Source organism: Rattus norvegicus, chromosome 6, assembly GCF_036323735.1.
Source record: "Rattus norvegicus strain BN/NHsdMcwi chromosome 6, GRCr8, whole genome shotgun sequence".
NCBI classification, from domain to species: Eukaryota; Metazoa; Chordata; class Mammalia; order Rodentia; family Muridae; genus Rattus; species Rattus norvegicus.
This window is the reverse complement of record NC_086024.1, coordinates 19,718,305-19,738,016: the sequence shown is the minus strand read 5'-3', so window position 1 is coordinate 19,738,016 and position 19,712 is coordinate 19,718,305. Positions and strand designations below refer to the sequence as shown.

The 19,712-nt window shown below is 45.1% G+C and overlaps 1 protein-coding gene across 12 annotated transcripts in view; it reads right to left on the bottom strand.

The window, feature by feature from the left end:
* Nucleotides 1–9,069: 9,069 nt before the first annotated feature.
* Thumpd2 (THUMP domain containing 2) overlaps nucleotides 9,070–19,712 on the bottom strand; it is a 51,909-nt gene continuing 41,266 nt past the window's right edge. For 2 of the 12 annotated variants that reach the window (XM_039112143.2, NM_001012108.1), the window contains 3 exons: nucleotides 14,789–14,897; nucleotides 10,957–11,125; nucleotides 9,073–9,695 (listed from right to left, as the gene is read on the bottom strand). In XM_039112143.2, the coding sequence (XP_038968071.1) occupies nucleotides 9,681–9,695; nucleotides 10,957–11,125; nucleotides 14,789–14,897 (293 nt within the window). In that variant the 3' untranslated portion in view covers nucleotides 9,073–9,680. Of the gene's footprint in view, nucleotides 12,957–14,788; nucleotides 14,898–19,712 lie in introns of those variants that run through there. The other 10 variants (XM_006239673.5, NM_001410276.1, XM_039112142.2 and 7 more) reach the window with 8 other exon arrangements.

Genomic DNA, 19,712 nt, shown 5'->3' with positions numbered 1-19,712 from the left:
CACATTTTCTGTATCCATTCCTCTGTTGAAGGGCATCTGGGTTCTTTCCAGCTTCTGGCTATTATAAATAAGGCTGCTATGAACATAGTGAAGCACGTGTCTTTGTTACATGTTGGGGCATCTTTTGGGTATATGCCTAAGAGAGGTATAGCTGGATCCTCAGGCAGTTCAATGTCCAATTTTCTGAGGAACCTCCAGACTGATTTCCAGAATGGTTGTATCAGTCTGCAATCCCACCAACAATGGAGGAGTGTTCCTCTTTCTCCGCATCCTCGCCAGCATTTGCTGTCCCCTGAGTTTTTGATCTTAGCCATTCTCACTGGTGTGAGGTGAAATCTCAGGGTTGTTTTGATTTGCATTTCCCTTATGACTAAAGATGTTGAACATTTCTTTAGGTGTTTCTCAGCCATTCGGCATTCCTCAGCTGTGAATTCTTTGTTTAGCTCTGAACCCCATTTTTTAATAGGGCTATTTGTCTCCTTGCGGTCTAACTTCTTGAGTTCTTTGTATATTTTGGATATAAGGCCTCTATCTGTTGTAGGATTGGTAAAGATCTTTTCCCAATCTGTTGGTTGCCATTTTGTCCAAACCACAGTGTCCTTTGCCTTACAGAAGCTTTGCAGTTTTATGAGATCCCATTTGTCGATTCTTGATCTTAGAGCATAAGCCATTGGTGCTTTGTTCAGGAAATTTTTTCCAGTGCCCATGTATTCCAGATGCTTCCCTAGTTTTTCTTCTATTATTTGAGTGTATCTGGTTTGATGTGGAGGTCCTTGATCCACTTGGACTTAAGCTTTGTACAGGGTGATAAGCATGGATCAATCTGCATTCTTCTACATGTTCACCTCCAGTTGAACCAGCACCATTTGCTGAAAATGCTATCTTTTTTCCATTGGATGGTTTTGGCTCCTTTGTCAAAAATCAAGTGCCCATAGGTGTGTGGGTTCATTTCTGGGTCTTCAATTCTGTTCCATTGGTCTATCTGTCTGTCTCTGTACCAATACCATGCAGTTTTTATCACTATTGCTCTGTAATACTGCTTGAGTTCAGGGATAGTGATTCCCCCTGAAGTCCTTTTATTGTTGAGGATAGTTTTAGCTATCCTGGGTTTTTTGTTATTCCAGATGAATTTGCAAATTGTTCTGTCTAACTCTTTGAAGAAATGGATTGGTATTTTGATGGGGATTGCATTGAATCTGTAGATCGCTTTTGGTAAAATGGCCATTTTTACTATATTAATCCTGCCAATCCATGAGCATGGGAGATCTTTCCATCTTCTGAGGTCTTCTTCAATTTCTTTCTTCAGAATCTTGAAGTTCTTATTGTACAGATCTTTTACTTGCTTGGTTAAAGTCACACCGAAGTTCTTTATATTATTTGGGTCTATTATGAAGGGTGTCGTTTCCCTAATTTCTTTCTCGGCTTGTTTCTCTTTTGTGTAGAGGAAGGCTACTGATTTATTTGAGTTAATTTTATACCCAGCCACTTGGCTGAAGTTGTTTATCAGCTTTAGTAGTTCTCTGGTGGAACTTTTGGGATCACTTAAATATACTATCATATCATCTGCAAATAGTGATATTTTGACTTCTTTTCTGATCTGTATCCCCTTGACCTCCTTTTGTTGTCTGATTGCTCTGGCTAGAAATTCAAGAACTATATTGAGAGAGTGGGCAGCCTTGTCTAGTCCTTGATTTTAGTGGGACTGCTTCAAGTTTCTCTCCATTTAGTTTAATGTTAGCAACTGGTTTGCTGTATATGGCTTTTACTATGTCTAGGTATGGGCCTTGAATTCCTATTCTTTCCAGGACTTTTATCATGAAGGGGTGTTGAATTTTGTCAAATGCTTTCTCAGCATCTAATGAAATGATCATGGCCACCCAGTTCTTATCTGTGCTCTGAAGATTTGAAGTTTGGTCCTCACGGTAGCACAGCAAGCACTTTGACCATGGTGGGGCCTTTAAAGGGAAGTTTGGGGGAAAATGGCTTGTTATGATATCCAGTCTGGTTCTCAACTATCGGGCTCAAGCGTTTGCCACTCCACTCAGTTTTTTTTTTTTCAAGATTTTATTTAATGTATATGAGTACACTGTAGCTGTCTTCAGACACACCAGAAGAGGGCATCAGATCCCATTACAGATGGTTGTGAGCCACCATGTGGTTGCTGGGATTTGAACTCAGGACCTCAGGAAGAGCAGTCGGTGCTCTTAACCGCTGAGTCATCTCTCCAGCCCGACTCCACTCAGTTTTGCACTTAGCATGTTTATTAAGGCTGGTGTTTCTGTGAGTGCCCAGGTTGCAAGGCTGTAAAGATTTGGGGTGATCTGCCCAACCTAATTTATTATTTTTAAAAAGAAAGTCTGTTGTTTTTAGAGCATGATTTTGAGAGCTAAACGCTGTTGAGAAGCAGGTTTATTGTGTGATAACCGGCATTTTGGTGAAGTACTCCTTTCCACCCATAACCTAGGGTGAGTTAATTATCCTGCTCCTTAAAACTAAGTCCTCTGCTCATAGACAACATTTCATCCCTTATTAAGGGATGCTGCGGGCTGGAGAGATGGCTCAGCGGTTAAGAGCACTGACTGCTCTTTCAGAGGTCCTGAGTTCAAATCCCAACAACCACATGGTGGCTCACAACCATCTGTAATGAGATCCAATGCCCTCTTCTGGTGTGTCTGAAGACAGCAATGGTGTACTCATATATAATAAATAAGTAAATCTTTAAAAAAAGAGAGAGAGAGATGCTGCCCCAGGATTTCCCTGTTCATAGATTTCTCAACTCTCCCAGGATGCTGTAACATCTAATAAACTTATATAAACATATGCTCTATAGGTTTTAGATACACTTCCTACTTTCCCCAATTAAAACAATTATTTCCTGCTTCCGCATCCGTTATAAGCCAATGTCTTTGCTTCTATTTTTAAAACCTGTCACCTGTGTTCACCAACTCCATCTCCTTTCCTATTTTTCCCGATCCCACTGCAGTCTGGTTTTGTTCCCCCTTCTTTTTTTTTCTTTTTCTTTTTTTTTTTTTTTTCGGAGCTGGGGACCAAACCCAGGGCCTTGTGCTCTCTAGGCAAGCGCTCTATCACTGAGCTAAATCCCCAACCCCTTTCCCCCTTCTTTTAAAAATTGTTTTTTAAAGATTCGTTTTCCGTGTATGGTGTTGCCTCCATGTTTGTATGTGCACTGTATACATGCAGTGACCTGGAAGGTCAGGAGAAGGTGTGAGGTCCCCTGAAACTGGAGTTATAGATGATGAGCCACTGTGTAGGCAGTGGGAACTGAACCAGGTTCTACGGTAGCAGTCAGCGCTCTAACTGGCGTGCCCTCTCTCCAGCCTCTATTTCCCTCTTATCAAAACTTTTAGTGCCTAAGCCACCAGTGACCTTGTTGGCAAATCCAGTGATTGATTTCCCACGTGGTCAGTTAGCTTCCTGGGCAGAGTGGCTCCCTCCTTCTCCATAGCTGGCATCCACATGCGTCCAGCCAACCACACTCTTGCGTTTCCTCCCTGGTGGCTCCATCTCTGTCTCTTCTGTTAATGACAGAGGAATGCAGGGGCTAACCATGGCCCCTCTTTATGCAAAAACTCTCCGCTCTCCTCTTAAAAGAAATAAGAGAGTTTATCCTGGAGCCATTTTGAGTGACCATGGCTCCGGAACACAGATTTACCCCTTACTTTAAATTCTATGCTCTAGCAGGGGAGTAGTTTCACCAAGTTTTATAGTCTTGAGGAACAAAGAAATTCATAAATCAAGCAAAGTTTAAAATACACTGATGAGTACATCAGAAAGGGGGAACAGCAAGACAGAGGAAGCTTTCCTATAGGTCCAAGATGCTAACTGGTGACAGTCTCAGTTTTGTGGGTGGAAGAAGCCAGTGGGTCTAAGGTAAGAGATTCCATGGGTAAGGAATGGCTACCCCGGGTCTAAAGCTAGCTCAAGATAAGGTAGTTGGCCCTGCGGACCTGCAACATCCCAATCACTCCATAGCCTGAAGTCCTAGTCAGTCATCAGACTCTGTGGACAGAACTTCCACCCGGAATTCACAGCTCTTTCTTTTTTTATCTTATGCTTAGTTCTTTGTTGATGATGCCCAACCTCGGGCCACAGTAAACGCATACCTACCCTGTCTTAATTAATGTGCAGCTCCGACTTTCTGAAACTGCAACTTCAAATATTCAGCTGCCCATTTGACATCTCCACTTTGCTTAATGCATGTTTCAAAATTAGAAAAGTCTAAAACTGTCTGGCAAGCGAGTCTAAACTAGATTTGTTAGTTTAGACGGTCTCGGTGAGACAAGTCAAAATTAGGCTGTCTAGACTTAGCAAGTCTAAAACCTGAACTTCTGATTCCCCCACACCTCTCCCTGCCCCACCATCTCTGCAGCCTTTCCCCATCACAGTTGACAGAAACTCCTTGCTTCAGGAGCATGGCCAAAGGTCCTACAGTCACTCATCATCCATCAGTCTGCTAGTAAGCACACCTCTGAGCCTGTTCCCTCTACTTTAGAGTACAGTCAAGCTACCTCCTCCTGCCTTTGCTGTTCCCATCCTGGAATAGGTCGGTTTCCTCTTGACTGTATTACTGCAAAATGAAAACAAAAAACCAACCCCAAACAACAACCACCATCACCCTTCCTAGCTAGCCTGGTGTATGGGGCTTATGAGGAAGCTCAACATTCCGGAGGAAAAGGCAGGGGACAAACAAAAAAACAAGGACCCAACCAACGTTCTACTTCTGTCCCTTCCTTTGTAGAGTTTGCCATGCACCTATGCTAGAGTCAGCTGCTCTGTTAGCTTTGTGTTAAAGGTAGCCTTTATGACCTGCCTCCAGGCCCTGTCTGATCTAGCCGGCATGGCATCCCGGCAGCTTCCTGAGCTGTCGCTCTCCACCCTGTTCCAGGCACCTTTGCTTTCCTCTCCTGATCTTCTCCTGTCTCCAGCCTGAATCTCAGCCTCAGTGAGACCCGTTATAATTAAAATGTAAACGTAAACAGGGCGTGGGGAGATGGGTGGGTGCTTAAAACACTTGATGTTCAGACAAGTGTACTCGAGGGTGCAGTGAAACCACAGAACCAGACCACTCCGGGGGTAGAAAGAAAGGTTTATTGGGGACCAGAAAGCAAGCAGTTCTGTGAGTCAACAGGCTGCGGGCTTTGAGCTGACACTGGCTGTCCAGACTGATGGGAATTAGGAGTCCTTTCTGGAGGTGGTTGATCTTTGAAGGTTAAGCGAGCTCCTGATAAAAGAAGCTGCCTTAGGACTTCTGCTTTTCTGGTAAACGGAAACCTTTTGGCTTGTATACCTGGGAACAACCCTTCTGCTCACCCATCCAAAGTCCTTCTGTTCAGAACGATGTCACCAGCACTGCCATTTGGGAGTGCCACTTTAGATCAACAGTAAGAAGACTGGGGTTTGGATCCCTAGCAACCGCTGGCAGCAGTTAATTCCAACCTCAGAGGGTAGAGACCAGGGATCCCCGGAGCAAGCTAGCTAGTGGGAGACCAAAACTGAAAAAATACACCGTGTAGGTTAAGAGCGCTATTTACAGTTAAGAATAAGTCCCTGCTCGTTTTCTTTATAGGGCTGGCTTCTGGAAGCTTGACTATCCTCCAGTAAATGAGTAAACGGGCTTCTTCTCCCCCACTCCCTTCTTCACAAGGGTAAGTGGGGGAGCAGACCTGGGAAGACTGGGAAGTGAGTATGATTGGGGTTCATGCTGTAAAACTCATAAATAATCAATAAAATATTATGTAAAAAAGAATACATTTCTGTTTGTCTTATGTTTGACCCGTCTGCACCAGATGTGCTCAATCACAAGTGGGCAGGAGGTACACTGGTGGGAAATACATCAGGATATATGCTTGTCCCTAATTGGATCTGATGGGAAATGTGGCAGATTGTCAGTTTTATCTCCTTAAGCTCTTGTAAACCACAACTTGGGGCCATTTTCTGGAAACCCAGAATGGACTTGGTCAGAGGTCCGTCCTCTTGGCCAGTATTTAATTAAGCTTGCTTCAAAATTGTGGAAGAGGTCTCATTCTCGACCAGTGGGATAACAGTGGACTAGCTATAACTTCAGATCTGGGTTGGATTGAAACAACTTGTATCAAAAAGAATAAAGATGGAAAGTTGATTTAGGATATCAACTTTAGGCCTTTACATACATGGGTATGAGTCCCCCACATACATACATGCATGCATGCATGCATACACACATACATACACCGATACATACTACACACACATAAAAACACACATATTACACACACATTTATACACATGCATACATGCACACATACACATATACACACATACACATATATTACATACATGCATACACACATACATATTACATATACACACATACTACACACATGCATATACACACATACATACATACACACACATACATACACACACACTCACATCATAAACACTATGCATGAGAAGACAAAGTAAAATCTAGTTTCCTATTCCACAACCACTTTGTTGTTGAACTTGGGTTGTCAGAGCCTGTGCTCCAAGCCAGTTTTAGCCACCTGTCTCCATACATCAATTGAGAGTCAAATTACTATCAGAAAGAAGAAATAGATTTATTCAATGTGACCATGTTGGGAAGAGGGACAAAGACCAGGAAACCCCTAAGTAACCCATAAGTACACCCTTATGTTTCTTGAAGTGAGATTAATAAAACAGGGAGCTAAAAATATGTACCTCTGAGCAGTCAAGTTCAAATGCGTGGTCCCATTTCCTCTGACCCAAAATCTGGGCTTCAGTCTTATCTGTAAAGTGGTCTGACATGTTGTTAGATGTGTATAAATTCTGTGACAGGTTCTTCCTCAGGGACCCTTTCCTTCTCCCAACAGGTTCCTGGGGGGAAATTCCCATTTTTTTGAGGTCCTGTTTCAATGGTCTGACAGTCAGACTGAGGGTCGCAGGTGTCTCTTTAGAGTGTCTCATTTCTCTCAGGCTGGAACTCCATTCTGTTTTCCCATCTTCACAGCTATCACAACAGATCTAACTTAACAAACAAATGATGTCGGTTGTTTAAACTTAACTAGGGTTTGGGTAATGAATGTGCTTCAGGCTTAGAACAGCTCTGAGATGAAAAAGTTTGATAGCTTGATGGGATTTGGAATTGCCACGAAACAAGCCCCCTGGGAATGTCCGTGAGGGGGCTGACATAGGTTGGCACCCTTTCATGGGGCGGGGTCCTGGATGGAATGGAAGGAAAACACAGGTGTGATGGTTTATATCATGCTTGGTCTAGGGAGTGGCACTATTAGGTGTGGTCTTGTTGAAGTAGGTGTGTCACTGGGTTCCTGGAATCCAGTATCCTGCCAGCAGCCTTCAGAGGAAGATGTAGAACTCTCAGCTCCTCCTGCATCATGCCTGCCTGGATGCTGCCATGTTCCCACCTTGATGATAATGGACTGAACCTCTGACCGTGTAAGCCAACCCCAATTAAATGTTGTTCTTATAAGAGTTGCCTTGGTCATGGTGTCTGTTCACAGCAGGAAAACCCCAACTAAGACACAAGATACACATCAGGATTCACTGCTTTCTGCTTCCTGCAGCTATAATGTGACCAACTGCTTCACGCCATTGCTACCATGCCCTCTGTCATGTTGGATGGTGACATCAAACAGCAAGTCCAAAGATACTGGTTCTTGTACAGCGTTTACCAGGTCAGAGCAGAAACAACTACTTATACAAGTGCCTTGGCAAGAGTATTTGTTGTATAGGATAGGGCTGTGAGGCAGTACAGGGTCAAAGGGTGACTTATCACTGGGGTCCCATGAGCCCCCATTCTGACTGTGGACTGCAGTGGCACTTGGAATTCCGTAGATGGCATTGCCAGACAACAGTGGGCATAGAGGTCGGGATACTCCCCTTGCTTGGTGAGCAGTTATTTTTATTGGTCATAAGTCTTCTCTGTGGAAGGCTGAGGTCCCTTCCCTCCAACGTGTCTAGCCTTTCATTTGAAGGGTTGTCTTGGCATAGCCATGAGTGACCCTTGGCATCTCCCGATCTGTCTTAAGCCAGTCTTTCTCAGCTTGGTGCTGGTGTATCTGTTATGAGGGGCTGCCGGATTGCAGGATGCTTAATATTTCCTTCTCTTTATTCAGCAGACTCCAGTTTTCTCTCTGCCTCCTAAGGCAGCGGCCAAAAGATCTGAAGATACTGCCGGACATTTTCCACAGACAACGTTACCCCTAGCTGAGACCACTGCAGCAACTCTTGGGCTGTCAGATTCTGTTATAACCAGAGAGGGTACCCTACAGAGCTGAGGCCCCCCGGGCTCTTTATGAATCCTGTGGCACTTGGTAAACACAGGAGTAATAGACTGTTTCACCACCAAGAGCTGCCAGAAACTTTCTACCCTGTTGTCTATGACCCGTCTTTCACCCAGCCATGCTACAGAACCAACAATATACTCACTTTCTGGGGGACATTTTGCTTGAAATCCCTGAGTGTCAGGCTCCCTAGTAACATCCTAGTTGTTAACAAGGCCACACCCAACAGTGCCACTCCCTATGGGCCAAGCATTCACACACATGAGTCTATGGGGCCAAACCTATTCAAACCAGCACATATAAAAGGTCAAGTAGGAAAATTGTTCACTAACTTCCTATCTCTCTTTCTAATTAGCAAACACAAGAGACACAGTGAATCTTTACAAAGAGGAGTAAGGAAACTATGCTTTTTCAAAAAAAGTTCCCAGGATCTGGAGAGATGGCTCTGTGGCTAAGAGCAACTGCTGCTCATACAGAGGGCCTGGGTTTAGTTCTCAGCCAGCACCCACAGGGCAGCCCCCAACCATCTGTAACTCTAGCTCTAGGGGATATGATGCTGTCTTCAGGTCTCTATGGAAACTGTACACATATGGTAAACATACATCCATGTAGGCACCCACACGTATGCATAAAATAAAAAAAAAGCAAAATTCATTTCCATCATGTTGAAGGATTACAGCTTACTGATATTAACTGATGTTTTACAAACTATGAAGTCATAAGTTATGGCAAACGAAAATTATTTTCATCCCAAAGGATAAGCAAATTATAGGTTTAAAAAGATGAAGTTTAATATATAAAAAAGTTACACATAAAGGTTTCCTCAAGTCAGACTTTTGGGAAGAAGTACTTTTTACATCAAGTCTTTCCAACATCTTAATCCGCTGTTCTTTAAGAGCTGAATACTGGAGAGGACAAAGCAGGGCGCCTCATCGGACTGCTGTGTTCTTGGCCATGCCCACCGGTAGAGGCTGTGCGCTTGGAGCTCCGGGGCATATGGAATCCTGGAGACCAGGGGATCCTTGCATGGCTGCCACCTCAGGATGTGCACCTGGCTCATGGCATCGGGATGGGGACAGTCCCGAAGCGGATGCCTTCTTATACTTACATATGAAAGCATCTGTTTTGCCAAGGCTGACTTTGAAGGACTCCACTGGCACCAATGAGCCACAGGGCAATGGCCTGCCCAGACTTTGCAAGCTGCTTGCTTTCTGTGAAGGTGATGCTGTGTCTGGGGCACCAGTTCTGTCAGGATTCAAAAGCATCTTCATCTCAGGGTCAGAGACGTTGCCCTGGGAAGTCGGGGGCATGCTGCTGCCTCCACAGTCTGTAAGACGCCGGTGGTGATCCTCACTGAGCAACAAGATCATGACTCCATCAACGTGCAGCACTCTGTGAGGAAAAAAACCCAAAACCCAAACAATCGGTAATTGGGATGAGTGTTTCTGTGTTCTGAGACAACAAACCGTTCCAATGTATTTAAAATAGTTGTTAATCTGAAATTTAATTTCATCTATTTAAATAAAAGAGTTTTGATAATTAGGTAGCATCTTCCATAATGCATATTCATTATAGTAATTATGGAATCTCTAGTACAAATCTGCTTTAATTATCTATTTTTGCTCTACTTAGAAGGCAAGCTTCAAAGTAATTTGTAGTCGCATTCTAATAAATGATTGTAGAACAAGACAGGCAAGTGTCAGAACCCTGTGGAATTAGCATATTTAAGGAAGAAAAGGCTGCCCGCAGAAGCCGCCAGGGAGGAGTCAGGACATGAACTAGGGACGGTTGGTTAAGGGATGGATCCACAGAGAGTGGATCAGGAAACATCAGCTTTTGAGGATTTATTTACTCAGTCATTCAAGGGCTGTCAGTGACCCATCCATGGGATCAGTGACAGCTCGTGAGTGACTAAAAGGTCACAGCAGTGAGGGAGAGGCAAGGGACAACGAGGGTGAGGCAGATGCTGCAAGGTGCACACTAGAGGCTCCAAAAACAGGCTCAGGAGTGAGCTAGCCCAGTGACAGGAAGGGGCCTGGGAGGCAGTGGGGACAGAGGCAACAGGAGGCATTGAAAGCAGCTCAGCCTGGTGGGGGGAGCAGAAAGAGGGGAGCAGAGCTCAGCATGGGATGATGCCATGGATGGTATCAGGGGTTCCAAAGGTCAGCTAAGTGTGCAGTCTGGGGGTCCTGAGACCAAGGCTTGAGGCAGAGTCAGAGACTTCTCTCTGTGGACTGTGGAAGAGAACCAGGAAATGTAGAGAAAGCTGGAACACTGGCAGTGCCATGGAGGCCAAAGGAGCACGGTATCAAGTGTCAAAAGCTATAGGACCAGCAAGTGGCCCTGGTTAGTAAGCCTGGGGATGGAAGGCCAGGGCAGAAAGGAAGAGTCCACTCGGTACCCGCTCCCACCATGTCTTGCCAGTGTCCACTCAAGAAGGCACATGCCTGAAGTTTGTCCTGTGGTGCTCAAGGCTGCTCTGTAGTCTGCCCGCTCCTGTGTTTTAGACCCACTGCCTGCCTGCCTGCCTCTCTTTGGCCAAGGATCTTCCTTCAGTCACTCGAATGCACTAACATGCTTCTGCCTTTAACCACTTGGTCTCACGGCTCTCTCTCCACTTAACAGGCCTCCCCTTGTGTGCTTCAGGCCCTACCCTTCTGCTGCCACCTCTGTAGGCAGGCATCTCTTGACGATGCCTACAGCACAGCCAGGATGGTCTCCCTCTCCAGCCGGGTATTCTGTCCCCTTTCTCCACAACGGCCACCTTGACAGGAACACTGGGAGGGTGAGCATTTTTGAAGATGGAGGCTGTTATAGGATTTCTGGAACAGTGGTTAGTTATATTCTATCAACAATACAGACTATCTTCAATCCTCAATGTTACCTCTGTGAAATTACCCCAGGATGACATAATTGCAGTAGCAGCACAGTAACAGTGCTGGGTAATGATGATAGCTCATATTACTGACTATTTGCCACCTCCCTCTTGTAGCACATGCACGGCAAGACGCTTCACATGATATTTAACAAATTACTTATTGCAATTTTTTCAAATAATGGAGAGGATAGAGGAGAAAAGGTGACCAAACTTCTCTGATGAGTGCTCCTCTAGGCCTCTTTCCATGCACATGTACATAGAATTTCTCACAAAAGGCTATTCAGAAATTATAACATTGCTCAAAATGCTTGCCTTGAATAGCAGCAGTATTTCGGTTCTTGATATTGACGATAATATCTTTAAAATGTCCTGTTGTTAAAAGGGTGAGAAAACTCTGTATACCAAGCCATAGAAAAGATTTCTCTTCTGCATGTGACCTGGCAAGACCTGGTGTAGATGATTCTGAAAGCCGTTACTGGACCATGGAGCACATGAGGTCTTTGCCATCTAAACCACCTACTGGCAACCTTCTGCCTCAGAAAGTTTGGTGTCCTTGGTCACTGGTCCTTGAGTGGCTTTGCTGCTTCCTTACTCACTGAATATTAACATGTATAAAGACATGGCCCCCTTTGAAAATTCTTTCATAACTCCAAATTTTACTGGAAACTCTTTTCTTCCCTGAAACCATCCCGCGCCTCTTCAGCACGTGGAACGTTCTCCTTTCATCAAGGTAGCAAGGTTCATTTTAAATTTTGCTCCTGTATTTTACATGGGAACAGCTGAGAAGAAAGCCCAAATGCTCCATCAAATTCCTAACCGTGCTGTCTTGAAGAGATCATTAAGTGAGCTGCATGTGCAGCCCTTGCTATCCCCACAATCATTTGTCTGACAATCTGAGTCTGATCCACATTCCTTCTTGGGGAATCCTGTTCTATATGACACACAGGACCATCTATTTCCACAGCCATTATGACTAAGATTACAGAGTACTTATTTTTTCTTAATTTTAGTAACACGAGTCTCCTCTTTTGATTTCTAGATGTCTAGATCAATAAACCCCAGTGGGTTATTAGGAGGACGGCTTCTGCGTTTAGCTGTGAATATATATCCTCACACACCTTCCAAGAAGTGGCTTATGCTAGGAAGTCTGGGTCGGGGCTAAGAAGCTGAGTGCTGTCTAGTGCTAAGAACTGTTCTGAATGCCTTGGACCCCCGGAACCCTCTGAACAATCCGTGAAGGTATACACTATGATAGAAAAATTAGCAAACACGGGGTGGTCTGTCTGCTTATGCCTGAGGAATTATAGTCACAGCCAAGCCTGGAATAAGCCGCCTGGCTTCCGAGGCCGTGTTCTCAGTTGTAGAGGGCCGCAATAACATTCACCACCACAAGATGGCGCTGGCTTCCACTGCGCCCCATGTGGAAAGCCGGAATAGCTTTCGCCATTACAAGATGGCGCTGGCCTCTGCTGCGCCAGCCGACTTCCTTTCAGGAAGTTAACTGTGTGCGCATGTTCAAGAGTGCCTTCGTGCCTGGTCTTTGCCCACCCCGGGGCGTGCCAGTGAGATCATGGGTAAGCGACCAATCAGGTGTGGACGCGCCGCGCTAGGGTGTATATAAGCAGCGCCATTCTGGGGCTTGGGTCTCTCCTCTTCAAGATGTAATAAACGCTTTGCTGCAGAAGGATCCTGGTGTCTGCGCGTCGTTCCTGCTGGCGAGACGTTGGGCGCGCGACACTCAGTCACTGTGCTATGTTGTCTGTATGAACCTGGAACTACATGTGAAAACTCAGGTGACAAAGGCTGGGGCAGGCAGCAAGGAAACTGGGGCAAAGGAGGAGGAACCCCCCCCATGTTCAAACGCACAGACTTTACAGAGGCACTCTTAACCATGCAGGAAGCCTGAATATCCATCTTCCTGACTCTGTGGAAAATGTCTGAATTCCCTGTCAGTGGGCAGGCAGGCAGGCAGGCAGGCAGGTCCATCACTGCCTCATTTCTACAGAAACTCCCATCTCCCGCAGGGGCTGTCTGCGACCCTACCTCCCGTGACCTGGAGACATGTCTCAAATAGAGAAACCTAGGCCTTTAGACTGGTCATTCTCCCTGGAACATCCCAGTTTAAACACGTGTCACAACTCACACCTTTCCTTATCTCTCCACGAAATGGTTAGTAGGTAGCGAGCAACTCAGTTGGGTCACACGCTGTACTTAGGAGCCGAGCTGTACAACAGGATCACAACCACAGCTTCTAAGAAACAAACATACCCAGGCCCAACCCTCGACCAATTAAGTGAGAGATGTGGAGAGTGGTGGGAAATGGCCAGGGTGTTTTAAACACGTTACTGCAATGGCTTTCACATGAAGACAGGTTGTGGCATCTGCTGAAGGAGAATCAGGATCAGACCTGGGGATGACTAAGTGACGTCCCATATCACAAGTGCTGCTTGGAGCAGGTCAGAGCCAGGGGCCCAGGCAGCGGGGAACGGCTTTAAAATGACTCATTTCATTTACTGATTTCTGCATGCCTGGATACCACAGCACTCGCACATGGGGGTCAGAGGGGTCACTTCAGAGCCCTCTGCTGTCAAATCCCGACAGGAGTCCTGGGATTGCAGATGGGATAAGCCTCACTGCCCCTGTCCATGCACACACGAGGACCCAAGGCCAAGTCCCTGGCTCTCATGTGGAAGAACAGCATGGGGTGTGGTGAGGCAGAAGGAGCCCTGGGGCTTGCGGGCCACGGACTAGCCCGATCTGTGAGCTCCAGCCATGCTCAGAGAACTTGTCTCAAAAGCTGAGTGGCAAGTGAGACAGAAAGACAGCCAGCGGCGACGTCTGCCTTCCACACACGTGCCCCACATGAACACACACATGCACATCACAAATGAGGAGCGCGACGCACCCAGCTGATAGGGTGCAGTGAGGGAGACGGCACCAGGTGGGGCTTGAGCCAGGCCTCGTGGTGTTAGCCTCGACACTGGGTTCTCGCTTACACTCTGGTGACACATTACTCCCAAAGAAGGGTCGTAACACTCACGTCCTGGTCCATCAAACGCCCAGCTGATACAACTTAACATTGATAAATCCCTTGTTTTTGTCTACTTATTCCTGTATCAATATAAATGACTAGAAAATGTTTATCTAGGCCTCACTGAACCTCTTGAAAAATACTTCTATTAAACTATATCCAGAGGCCAACACTGGGAAGCATAGTACGAACAACGTTCTGCATTTTCATCTCATGCCCACCACGGTCCCTCCCTGTCAGTGGTCTGTGGTCCAGCACAGGCTCATCTTCCTGGGCCCAGTTCTCATCTGTAAAGTGTGGGGCTGACACGGAGGATGCAGGTTTTTGTGAAGACTAGAAGCAGATACCTAAATTATCCACTCCAGTGACTGAAACAATAGTCATTTTTTTCTTAATAAAATTAATGATATAAGAAAACACAGAAAACACATTTCAATTAAAAGCTTCTGACTTTTGGAAAACTAATAGTAACAATTTTGGGAAACTGTTCTACTGCAAACAGACTTAAGGACAATGATATATTTTGACTAAATGGCCCGTAGCTAGAATATTAGGGAAATAAATTCAACAACTTACCTTTCCATTTCTTGTAGAATGCTTTTGATGTCTTTTCCCAACTTAAATTTTTTTCCAAATGGAATGTCAGAAATAATAACGTCCACACTTTGAGCTGGCAGTGGTAAATCTGGAATGCAGAAATCAGAGACTCCTATTACGGTAAGGTCAATGATCTCACCTCAACAAGACATTGACCCACCAGGATTTTAAAACATATCCAATAAAATTCAGAGTTTCTATATTGTTTCTATGAAAAGATAAGATTCTGAGGGCTTTGGAGATTCAAGATAAAAATCAACAGCTTTATTGTGTAATCCTCCCTGGTCTGGCAGGGTAACAGTCAGGAGTAAACACAAAGGATGAGAATCTCTTAACACTTTCCTTTTTATTTTTGCCAAAGATCTTTAAAGACTTAGTAGGCTGATCCTTGTAAACAGGCCTTTCTCCTCTTCTACTCCTGAGGTGGCAGCTCTCACCAGCCCCACAGCATCAGTTCTCACCACCCTACAGCATCAGCAGCTCTCACCAGCCCCAAAGCATCTGCTCTCACCAGCCACACAGCATCCAGTTCTCACCAGCCCCACAGCATCCAGTTCTCACCAGTCCCACAGCAACAGTTCTTACCAGCCCCACAACATCCAGTTTTCACCAGCCCCACAGCATCCAGTTCTCACCACTCTACAGCATCAGCAGCTCTCATCAGCCCCACAGTATCAGTTCTCACCAGCCCCATAGCATCAGCAGTTCTCACCAACCCCACAGCACCAGTTCTCATCAACCCCACAGCATCCAGTTCTCACCAGCCCCACAGCATCAGCAGTTCTCACCAACCCCACAGCATCCAGTTCTCACCACCCCACAGCATCCAGTTCTCACCACCCCACAGCACCAGTTCTCATCAACCCCACAGCATCAGCAGTTCTCACCAACCCCACAGCATCCAGTTCTCACCACCCCACAGCATCAGTTCTCACCAGCCTCACAGCATCCAGTTCTCACCAGCCTCACAGCATCCAGTTCTCACCACCCCACAGCATCAGCAGTTCTCACCAACCCCACAGCATCCAGTTCTCACCACCCCACAGCATCCAGTTCTCACCAGCCTCACAGCATCCAGTTCTCACCAGCCCACAGCATCAGTTCTCACCAGCCTCACAGCATCCAGTTCTCACCACCCCACAGCATCAGTTCTCACCAGCCCCACAGCATCAGCAGTTCTCACCAACCCCACAGCATCCAGTTCTCACCAGCCCCACAGCATCAGCAGTTCTCACCACCCCACAGCATCAGTTCTCACCACCTCACAGCATCCAGTTCTCATCAGCCCCACAGCAACAGTAACTACAGGAAGCACCACTGACAGTGAACAGAGTTCATGTAGGAATGTCTGCAAGACAGGCTGTGGGCGAGGGATTTGACGCAGAGACTCCTGAGCGTCCAACTCTTAAGAATAAGCACACAGGACCCGAGGATCCCTGCCCGCAGCAGCTCTCTGCTCCCAGACCCTGTGGAGAGAGCCCTCATCGACTGGACAGGTGGGCACGCCTGAGACTGCAGAGCGGAAGAGACCACCAACACTGCCTACACCTGCCCACATCCCTGGCCCAAGAGGAAACTGTATACGGCCTCTGGGTTCCCGTAGAGGAGGGCCCAGGAGCGGCAGGACCCCTGCGTCTGAGACACCGCCGGAACCTGGAGGGACTGACCAGATAAACAGTTCTCTGCACCCAAATCCCGTGGGAGGGAGAGCTAAACCTTCAGAGAGGCAGACACGCCTGGGAAACCAGAAGAGACTGCACTCTGCACACATTACTGATTCCAGAGGAAAACACCAAACTCCATCTGGAACCCTGGTGCACGGAAGCTCCCGGAAAGGGCGGCATAGAACTCCCTGGTTGCTGCCCCGACGGAGAGCTCATAAGCAACACCCCACGAGCAAACTTGAGCCTCGGGACCACAGGTCAGACCAACTTTTCTGCTCCAAGCGACCTGCCTGGTGAACTCAAGACACAGGCCCACAGGAACAGCTGAAGACCTGTAGAGAGGAAAAACTCCACGCCCGAAAGCAGAACACTCTGTTCCCATAACTGGCTGAAAGAAAACAGGAAAACAGGTCTACAGCACCCCTGACACAGGCTTATAGGACAGTCTAGCCACTGTCAGAAATAGAAGAACAAAGTAACACTAGAGATAATCTGATAGCTAGAGGCAAGCGCAGGAACCCAAGCAACAGAAACCAAGACTACATGGCACCATCGGAGCCCAATTCTCCCACCAAAGCAAACACGGAATATCCAAACACACCAGAAAAGCAAGATCTAGTTTCAAAATCATATTTGATCATGATGCTGGAGGACTTCAAGAAAGACGTGAAGAACTCCCTTAGAGAAACACAGGAAAACATTAATAAACAAGTAGAAGCCTACAGAGAGGAATCGCAAAAATCCCTGAAAGAATTCCAGGAAAACACAATCAAACAGTTGAAGGAATTAAAACTGGAAATAGAATCAATCAAGAAAGAACACATGGAAACAACCATGGATATAGAAAACCAAAAGAAGAGACAAGGAGCCGTAGATACGAGCTTCACCAACAGAATACAAGAGATGGAAGAGAGAATCTCAGGAGCAGAAGATTCCATAGAAATCATTGACTCAACTGTCAAAGATAATGTAAAGCGAAAAAAGCTACTGATCCAAAACATACAGGAAATCCAGGACTCAATGAGAAGATCAAACCTAAGGATAATAGGTATAGAAGAGAGTGAAGACTCCCAGCTCAAAGGACCAGTAAATATCTTCAACAAAATCATAGAAGAAAACTTCCCTAACCTAAAAAAAGAGATACCCATAAGCATACAAGAAGCCTACAGAACTCCAAATAGATTGGACCAGAAAAGAAACACCTCCCGTCACATAATAGTCAAAACACCAAACGCACAAAATAAAGAAAGAATATTAAAAGCAGTAAGAGAAAAAGGTCAAGTAACATATAAAGGCAGACCTATCAGAATCACACCAGACTTTTCGCCAGAAACTATGAAAGCCAGAAGATCCTGGACTGATGTCATACAGACCCTAAGAGAACACAAATGCCAGCCCAGGTTACTGTATCCTGCAAAACTCTCAATTAACATAGATGGAGAAACCAACATATTCCATGACAAAACCAAACTTACACAATATATTTCTACAAATCCAGCACTACAAAGGATAATAAATGGTAAAGCCCAACATAAGGAGGCAAGCTATACCCTAGAAGAAGCAAGAAATTAATCGTCTTGGGAACAAAACAAAGAGAAGAAAAGCACACAAACATAACCTCATATCCAAATATGAATATAACAGGAAGCAATAATCACTATTCCTTAATATTTCTCAACATCAATGGCCTTAACTCCCCAATAAAAAGACATAGATTAACAAACTGGATACGCAACGAGGACCCTGCATTCTGCTGCCTACAGGAAACACACCTCAGAGACAAAGACAGACACTACCTCAGAGTGAAAGGCTGGAAAACAACTTTCCAAGCAAATGGTCGAAGAAGCGAGCTGGAGTAGCCATTCTAATATCAAATAAAATCAATTTTCAACTAAAATTCATCAAAAAAGATAAGGAAGGACACTTCATATTCATCAAAGGAAAAATCCACCAAGATGAACTCTCAATCCTAAATATCTATGCCCCAAATACAAGGGTACCTACATACGTAAAAGAAACCTTACTAAAGCTCAAAACACACATTGCACCTCACACAACACCCCACTCTCATCAATGGACAGATCATGGAAACAGAAATTAAACAGTGATGTCGACAGACTAAGAGAAGTCATGAACCAAATGGACTTAACAGATATTTATAGAACATTCTATCCTAAAGCAAAAGGATATACCTTCTTCTCAGCTCCTCATGGTACTTTCTCCAAAACTGACCATATAATTGGTCAAAAAACGGGCCTCAACAGGTACAGAAAGATAGAAATAATCCCATGCGTGCTATCAGACCACCACGGCCTAAAACTGTTCTTCAATAACAATAAGGGAAGAATGCCCACATATACGTGGAAATTGAACAATGTTCTACTCAATGATAACCTGGTCAAGGAAGAAATAAAGAAAGAAATTAAAGACTTTTTAGAATTTAATGAAAATGAAGATACAACATACCCAAACTTTTGGGACACAATGAAAGCTGTGCTAAGAGGAAAACTCATAGCGCTGAGTGCCTGCAGAAAGAAACAGGAAAGAGCATATGTCAGCAGCTTGACAGCACACCTAAAAGCTCTAGAACAAAAAGAAGCAAATACACCCAGGAGGAGTAGAAGGCAGGAAATAATCAAACTCAGAGCAGAAATCAACCAAGTAGAAACAAAAAGGACCATAGAAAGAATCAACAGAACCAAAAGTTGGTTCTTTGAGAAAATCAACAAGATAGATAAACCCTTAGCCAGACTAACGAGAGGACACAGAGAGTGTGTCCAAATTAACAAAATCAGAAATGAAAAGGGAGACATAAGTACAGATTCAGAGGAAATTCAAAAAATCATCAGATCTTACTATAAAAGCCTATATTAAACAAAACTTGAAAATCTGCAGGAAATGGACAATTTCCTAGACACATACCAGGTATCGAAGTTAAATCAGGAACAGATAAACCAGTTAAACAACCCCATAACTCCTAAAGAAATAGAAGCAGTCATTAAAGGTCTCCCAACCAAAAAGAGCCCAGGTCCAGACGGGTTTAGTGCAGAATTCTATCAAACCTTCATAGAAGACCTCATACCAATATTATCCAAACTATTCCACAAAATTGAAACAGATGGAGCACTACCGAATTCCTTCTACGAAGCCACAATTACTCTTATACCTAAACCACACAAAGACACAACAAAGAAAGAGAACTTCAGACCAATTTCCCTTATGAATATCGACGCAAAAAT